This window comes from Oryzias melastigma, linkage group LG16, assembly GCF_002922805.2.
Source record: "Oryzias melastigma strain HK-1 linkage group LG16, ASM292280v2, whole genome shotgun sequence".
NCBI lineage: Eukaryota > Metazoa > Chordata > Actinopteri > Beloniformes > Adrianichthyidae > Oryzias > Oryzias melastigma.
The window spans coordinates 28,817,331-28,825,716 of NC_050527.1; the positions used below are offsets into that span (position 1 = coordinate 28,817,331).

At 43.1% G+C, this 8,386-nt stretch overlaps 2 protein-coding genes across 3 annotated transcripts in view; one reads left to right on the forward strand and one right to left on the reverse strand.

Moving 5' to 3' along the window:
- Nucleotides 1-2,878, forward strand: part of plin6 (perilipin 6) — a 13,948-nt gene extending 11,070 nt beyond the window's left edge. For both annotated transcript variants that reach the window (XM_024258274.2, XM_024258276.2), the window contains 2 exons: nt 1,584-1,850; nt 2,150-2,878. In XM_024258274.2, coding sequence (XP_024114042.1) covers nt 1,584-1,850; nt 2,150-2,533 — 651 coding nt within the window. In that variant the 3' untranslated portion in view covers nt 2,534-2,878. The remainder of the gene's footprint in view (nt 1-1,583; nt 1,851-2,149) is intronic.
- Nucleotides 2,879-4,438: 1,560 nt separating this feature from the next.
- zgc:171704 (uncharacterized protein LOC100124619 homolog) lies at nt 4,439-6,958 on the reverse strand. The gene is made up of 4 exons (XM_024258600.2): nt 6,556-6,958; nt 6,399-6,452; nt 6,251-6,318; nt 4,439-5,578 (listed from the first exon to the last, which is right to left on the reverse strand). The coding sequence occupies exons 1-4, from the start codon at nt 6,656-6,658 to the stop codon at nt 5,168-5,170; spliced, it is 636 nt and encodes a 211-aa protein (XP_024114368.1). The 5' UTR covers nt 6,659-6,958; the 3' UTR covers nt 4,439-5,167.
- Nucleotides 6,959-8,386: the final 1,428 nt, after the last annotated feature.

The following is an 8,386-nucleotide window of genomic DNA, read 5'->3' on the forward strand; positions in this document are numbered from 1 at the left end:
TAACACGGTAACGTATGTGGTAATGAACGCGGTAACACGGATGCGTTAATGGATGCTTCTTAATTTTGCACAGAAACGTGTCAATAACAATACCAGATCAATAAGCGGTATCGATACGATCTTAATTCCCCTCCTGTATTTTGTTTGTCATCACACAGATACAGAGTTTACATCAGGAAGATCTCATCACACGGATCATCTAAAATGTCATGAATCTGTTTATGGTTCACTGATAGGTACATAAAACAACAGGTTTTCATTTAAAGCATTTTCATGCATCAGAAACATCTGAAAAACCTCCAGAGGTTAAAGTTGGTGGTGCAGCGATGACCGCCCCCCCCCCAGCGTGCACAGCTCAAAAACAGATTTGTTGTTGTTGTTGTTGTTTATCCAGATCAACAGAATCTTTTTGCAGGTTTGTGTGTGAAAACAACAAACTCCTGTTTGCTTCTGCTTTCAGGAAGCAGATCGTTGTTGTTCCTCCTCACGCTAATGAGGACTGTCAGCAGCTTGTTCCTCCGTGTGTGCACGTGTGTGTGCACGTGTGAAGCTGGCGCCGTGTCAGACTTTCAGGGGTGGCGGCCCAACGTCTCTCTCTGACCCAAATCCTCCACGAGTTCCAGAGGACTGTGTTTCTGCAGGAGCGTCCCACCGGGTCATTAACCCGATCAGGCAGTCGGCCTCTGATTGGTCGGCTGAGTCCATCAATCAGGATTAAAAGCAGGTTTGGATCTGGGAGAAGATCCAGAAACCAGAGCTGATCAGATGTCTGGTTTATGTCTGATCCTTTACCTGATTCTGCCTTCGTGTCAGTCAGAACCGTGTTTGTCCCAAACTGGACCTGACCCCATTCCAACCCCCCCGATCTTCTACTCTGTGGTGTCCTCACGTGCTGCTCTCTGCTGCCAGCTCGGCCTTGGTCCAGGTCCAGATCCTGAGTCCATGTGGCATCTGCCACATGGACTCACGCTCGGTTCAGATCACTAGAACAACAGAGGAAGTTCTGATCCGGGTTCAGCGCTGCTCAGTCACAGCTGATCCCGACAAGATCACGAAGAGCGAGTCAGCTGAGTCGGAGGAACTGTCCGCAGGAAACAGGAAGACAAAGACGAAACCAGGAAGAACCAGGAGTACGGAGGCTCACTGAGTCCAAAATACTGTGCATGTGAAATCCAGTCATGGTCACATAAAATGACCTTTAAAATGTTGGAGGCGGAGCCACAACTGTTCACAATCACAAAATACACAGTTTTTGTTTAAGAGAACATCCCAGATGGGGGGGGGGGTGCTGCAGGTTTTTGGGTTGTCTGAATGCAGTGCTCAAGCAGTCTATGACGTTGGCTCTTCCTGTTGGTCTCGTACAGGTTGGGCCGTTTTTTGGTCCTTGGCCAGCCCGTATCTACCTGTGAGGACTCGGTGATTGAGACTTTTACTAGGGCTGGTGGGGCTTTTAGGCATGGGGCCTCGCAGGTTTCTGAGGTCTGCAGTGTCTGTTTCCTCTCCGGTGATGAAGACTCTTTCTCCCTAGAGTTCCTTTTCCCTCAACCTTTCGTCTATTCGACCTGTGCCGTCCATTTTTTCAGGTGGGTCTGACGGTTGTCCTGGACCTGACAGGTGATCTGCTGCAGTATACGCAGAACCTGGTGGTGGCGCTGTTGTACCGGGCAGAGAGTCTCAGAGACGTCACAATGAGGAGAATCAAGGATCGGGCCACGGCGCTGGCAGAGATGAGACCGCTCCAGCAGATGCGAGAGCTGCCGGACCAGATCCAGCAGGTTCTGAAGGAACTGCAAGAGCTTTCCAAGATCCTTCTGCAGCTGGTGATCAACAGCACGCCGCTCTACAAGCTGGTGAGTCCAGAGAGGATCAGAACCCTCCGAAGGGCTGGTCTCTGTTCTTCTTGTGCAGATGAGTTCAATCAGACAGTAAATGCATGGGCTGATCTGGAATTGATTGATTTGTAGGAAGTTCTAGAGAAATTTCGAGAGTTTGGTTTAGTAAATCTTTTGTTCTCCAACGTCTAATATTGCAGTTTGTTAATTCTCCTGAAGGAAGAATGAGTTGAGTTGGTCTGTAGCCCGATCGATGAACCATCACCGTAGACTTTAAATGGTCTAATTAGACGGGATGCTCATGTTATGTTTGCCAGCTGGAGCAGCCGTCCCACCAGGAGGTGCAGGACTTCCTGAACCAGGAGGACGTGGCGTTGGACAGCTCATCTCGCCGCAGTTCTGCCAACAGTCTCTTCCTGAAGGCGATGGACGGCCGTCCTCGCCGCCGCCGAAGTCTCTACTCCCGCATCAGCCAGAGTCCTGGGGAGTCCCCCAACGGTCGCCGCTCCAGTCTGAAGGACGGCTCCAGCTTAGATGTCCCCCCAGCGTCGGAGGGAAACGCCCTCCGACGACCGTCCGCCACCGAGCTGCTGCTGGCGCCGCTCAAACAGTTTGTCTCCCAGAGCCAGAAAGCTTTCGAGTACCTGAGCCCAAACTCCCTGGAACACACCACTGCCTCAGCCGAAGAGGGTGACTCTTAGACTTTGCTTCAGTCTGTAGCCCCGCCCCCAATGAGCAGCCACCGCCAGTACCCGCCTCTGATAACGGGTTTTCTGCCTGAGCTGCAGCTGTCTTGACTTTTAAATAGAAACAATTTTCAAATTACTGCTAAGTGTCGGGGTTGGGCAAGAGGAATTATGGGTAATGCAGAATATCAGTGAGACTTTTTATCTTAAGCTGTGACCGAATTCCCCCCACTCACTATACAGAGCGTTCTCCATTTTCCAGTGCTGTCCCAATCTACTATTCCAAAATCGAGTCAACTAGAAATTTCCCAGAAGTCTTTGTAAAAAACTAGCATGCATCGATAATCACTAGATTAGTGAATATAGACCACAATGCATTGCGGTTGAACAATTTTGAACAAAAAATGTGTTTAAATGTAGTTTTTTAATAAACCACATTTTGACTTTGTGGAATCGGTGACGTCATATCCGACGTTTGGAAAAACAAAAAATAAAGTAGTAAGCGTGGAGTCTGAACTGCCTTTAAAATCCAGGGCACTAGATGGTCCAGCACTATACAGTTTTTAATAGTTAGGGCTTAGAGAGGGAATTCGGACATAGCTTGGTTCTGTTGGTTGATGCGGGTCAAAGGCAGATTTCCTTTTTGTTCTGTTTACACAGCATTAGAAACAAAACAAGACTCTCACTTTTGACTAAAAAAATCCTTAGGGAATAAAAATCCATGTGACAATGCAGCGCCCCCTGCAGGGCGCACCCCTGTTTCATACTGGTTGGGTACTAAATGTTCTGTTTGAGAAAAATAAAGAGCCGTTGTCAAATATCCAACAAATAAAAACTATTTAAACACACCTTTACCTGATTAACCACAGGATCAAGACTTAGTGTGTTTTGATTTCTTAAAGTTGTGTAGATAAACATTTTTTACATCTTACTTTTGTGAATTTCCATAAAAATGTAAATTAACGGCATAAACAGACTGTCAGTGGGGTTTCATTTCAGCTGTGGGCGTGGCTTAGTTAAAAGATTTAGTTGTATTTAAATCTGGTTGATTTATATTTGTTTATCTGCAGCTCGTCCAATGTTCATGAAACAAATTAACAGTCAGCATCCAAGCTACAACACAAATGTATTTTGCCTCTCAGATAGCAGGATCTTGACCTTTTCAAGGCCAGAATAAAACCAGCGGCTGCACTTTTGAACTGAAAACGGGTCACAGGAACCCAAAAGTTTCTCAGTCACCAATACCCAGTCGTAGTGGTTGTTCCACAGCTGAAGGTTTGTTTTAGGGTTTCATTCCAGAAATGCTGTATCAGAACATTAATAGTGGTTGGAGTCTAAGTAACTTATTGTAGTATCCTTGACCTCACCTCCGGAACCAGAACTTTGTTGGACCAGTTAACAGTATAACTTTCATTGAGCTATTTGGTGAATACCCTCCTAAATATGGAGTTTATTTTTGTTTTATTTGATGCAGAGCTATTTATAAATTCTAAAAATAAGAGTTCTCACTCTGATGAGTCAAAGTTAATCACTGGTCCACAAAGCTCAACATTTCTAGGATAAGTACTAGTTACTAGTGGTGAGTATTGTAGTTTGATGTTCAGTGAACATTCATTGACAGACTTGGGTTTGTGTAAGATAGAATCAAGAATCGTCTGCATACTGCAGCATCAGGGAGACTTGCAAACAAAGAAATAGAAATAGAGATCCTTTATGTCGGGACTTGATTTCAGTGGATTATTTTCATAACAGCTCAGATTTTTCTGAAGACGGAGAATTCCAGATTGAGAAAAACACAGGTGATAGACCGTTAGGCGTCATTAATTTCATTCAGACTTTCATTCAGTTCTGATCTGATTTTCTGCAGTGATTTTAGACACGGAAGTGAAACACTTTCTTACTAGACATGGAATCTTTTTGTTGTGGTTTGAAGATGTTTGGATGATGAACTTTATTATGAAAGTCAACAGGAAGTGATGATATGAAAGTTATTTGATCAACTTTGATGAATATTTGTTAACAGATTTTACTTCTGGACAAAGAAAATATTTTATCATTGAAAATGAAATAAAAATTAATTAAAGCTTTCACTGCTAGTATCATTTTTTTAGTTTTATTGATAAACATTTTTGCATGTATTTGACAAACATGTACAACATGAATCTCACATAAACAACACAAACAGCAGCTTTATCCCAGAGCACATGGCTTCTTTATGTTTAAGTGTTTATGGTCTAAAAGTTCAAATGTTAACATTAGACTGAACTAAAGATTTTGAAATAAGGAACTAATAAATTCTACATCTCACTTAGCAAAAAAGGCAAAAACACACCAAGAAAACAGTCATGGAAATAAAGACCGCTGAGCGTTGAAACCTGGAGGACAGTCGTTCGGTTTCTGCTCATCATTTCCTCTGGTGGACGTTCGAAGCTGTGGATTCAGACCTGCTGGTTCCACCTGGGAAGTTGTCCTGAACTCCGTCAGTTTTCTCTTGCCGTTTCTTGCTCCAATCTGAAGCACTTGTACAACCTTTACCAACTTTCCCGACCTTTAAACCAAAGAAACTACCGTCTTCAACCTTCTCTAGTCCTTCTCATCCTCAGATCATCTCAAAAAGTCTCAAACAGAGTCAGTAAAATGCTGTCAGACTCATTCCGCTCGCTTCTTCCCGAACACCGCAGACATGCTCCTGACGATTCCCCTGACGCCGGCCGAGCTCTTCCTGAGCGCCCGAGTCTCCCTCACCAGGTCCACCATCCGGTGGAACACCAGCAGGACGCCGTGGTACGTCTCTGCTGCCGACACTTCGAAGAAGCAGCAGCACTGCGTCAGAGCCAACAACCGGCCCTCCTCGCCGGAGACCCTACGGCGATGCTGCAGGTCCCGCTTGTTCGCCACGATGACCACCGGGCAGGACGCCGGTTTCCTGCTGCGCCGGATGAGCTGCAGCTGCTGCCGCACTGCCTCAAAGCTGCCGCGGTCGCAAATGTCATAGACCAGGATCATGCCGTCCGCCCACTGCAGCTGCTTCTCGCTGACCCAGCAGCCTTTCTCCTCTACCTGAGAGGAAGAATCTGGTTACAAACCACTGATTCTGACTTCACACATAATCTAAGGAGGATTTTCAGTTTGGGGTTTTTACTGTAGTTATGCTGATATTTGAAAGACAATTGTAAAGATGAGTCCACAGAGTTCACAAACCAGCAGACTGGTCCTCTGTTTGCCAAAATAAGCTTATGAATATGGACTTCTAAAAAACACATTGAAATGTCTTCTATGTGCATGAGATGAAGCTACAGCATTTCACTTAAAATACCAGCACTGGTATACATATATATTTACATGATGTTACCATCTAACACTGTAGAGTAAACGTGTCCCCAATAGTGGCAGAAAAACTGAGGACCCCAGATTAACATATAAACAAGAACATTCACACTTTGTGTGTGACTTTCTGTGTGACATTAACATTTTTTTATGTGCATGAGATGAAGCTACAGCATTTCACTTAAAATACCTTCAATAGTATATATATACATTTACATGGTGTGACTGTTTAACACAGTGGAACAAAAGTGTCCCATAAAGTGGTGGAAAAACCAAGGACCTCGGAAGAACATGTAAACAAGAACATTCACACTTTGTGTTAAAATCTCTGTTAAAACTTCAATGTGTGTGTGTTAGGTGTGTGTGTGTGTGTGTGTTAGGTGTGTGTGTGTTAGGTGCGTTTACCTGAGAGTCCCAGATGTTGATGCAGATTTCCTGACCATGAATTCTCTCCATCCGACTGTACACCGACTCTGCAAACACAAATAAACTGATTCAAGCATCCGTGGGCCACAGATGGACTCCATGTGTGGTCTGAAGACGAGAGACTCACCCATGTCTCCGTACTCTCCGATGAATCTTCTGGTGAGGAATCGGACGGTCAGAGCTGAAGACGAACACAGACGTTCACAGTGTGAGCCTCAGAATTCTGTACATTTAAAAAAACTGTTGTGTTTCATCTAAAACTTTTCAAAGATAACTCCTCTCACCAGTCTTGCCAACATTGTGTGCTCCCATCAGCAGGATGTTTACTTCCCCCCTCTGCTGGTTTCCCTCCATCGCCTCCACTCGGCTTTTCTCCTCCACCACCATCAGGACTTTCTTCTTGTGTTGTTGCAGTAGATCAACCGGCTGTTGGTCCTGCTCCTGATATACTCTGAGGGGGCGGGGCTTCTGACGTGCTGCAGCTCTCGGTTGGTGGAGAGATTTTATCTGAGAGCTGGTCTGTGTGTGTGTTTATCTGGCTTTGTGGGGACCACAGCCAGCGTTACCCTTCACACGAGGACCGTCCTGCATCACATTTTATTAGCAAACGTGTTAGCATGTCCACGCATGTAACGATGTCAGATTTTAATCAAACTTTATTGTAACTCAGTCGGAATCTTTCAGATTTCAGGGACTTTGCTGATTGTTGAAACATGTTTTATCTGGATCCATTAAAGACTGAAGAGATCCACGTCTTCACTGTCTGCTTGCACATAAGGTCTAGGCAATGATGACCATCTGAGTGGATCAGGATGTGGTTCCTGGTCTGGGTTCTCCCTGTCCAGACTCCGGTTGGTAATGATCTGGACCTGGATGTTCACCCCCCATCCAGCAGGTGGCAGTATGACACCATTTCTGTGGTTCATTGTTCGGGTTTGTAATCACACAGAGCAAAGACCTTAATGGACTCCAAAACAGAACAAAAGGCCTCATTTGATCAGGATCATCATTGGTCAGAATTACATTCAAATCCTTTCTTATTAGTGTAAAAGTATTGATTTACTTTAATGGATCAGATTAAACGGGTTATCTAAGGTGACAGTGAGGTAAACCTTTTGAGTTTGACAGATTTGTGTCCAAAGGTTTTCCAGGTTTGAAGCCATATTTCTGTTATTTTTAAATGTTAATTTATTTTTCTCTGTTTACATTTCCGGTTGAAGCAGCACAAAACTAGAAAAGTTGCATTACCTGCAATAATGTAGTGTGAATGCTTTTTGCTGAAAGTAGTTGCCAAAAATGCTGAAGCTTTTAGCTGAAAATTGAGACACAAATTACTTTAATTGCAGAAGGGATTTGCTGAAAATGTAGAAGATAATTGGAAAATGTTAAATTTGCTAAAATACTGAAAATGTTGTCATAGAATTATGAAAGAGCGCTGAAGTTGACCTAAATTTCTGAAAAAAAATGTTGTAAAATTCCTTAAAAAGCCTAAATCCATGCCAAGTTTGCAAAAATGTTAGCATGTTGCTAAAATAGAAGCTAAACCCTAAATTAGCCTTTAAAAAAACCCAGTAGATGATAAATTAGCCCAAAACGTTAGCATGTTGCTAAAATATTAGGTAAACTCCAAATTAGGATAAAAAAACCCCAGTAGATGCCAAATTAGCCAAAAAAGCTAACATATTGTTTAAATGCTCCAAAACTTCAAAATAGCCTCAAATTTTTTAGTAAACTAAATTAGTCGAAAACTTTAGCCTGTTGCTAAAATATTAGCTAAACTCCAAATGTTTTTAAAAGTACTATAAAGATGAAAACATAACCCATGAACATATTTAAAGATTTGTTGATAATCTTCTAAAATGTTGACATTTTAAGACTTTGTTTGTTTCCATATTTTCCTCAATATTTCAAAAACTATAAAGTTTATAAAAACCAAAAATACAAGCAGTAATGTCCTGAAAAAGCTGAACGTTTTGATGATAAGATTACTGAATCTCTGAAGTGTGATTGAGTTTTTACGTGACAAAAAACGTACAGAAAGGAGCAGGAAAATCACTTTAGTGTGAATGCCGACTAAGCAATCACACAATGAGAAACACCTTCAGATTTTTCGTC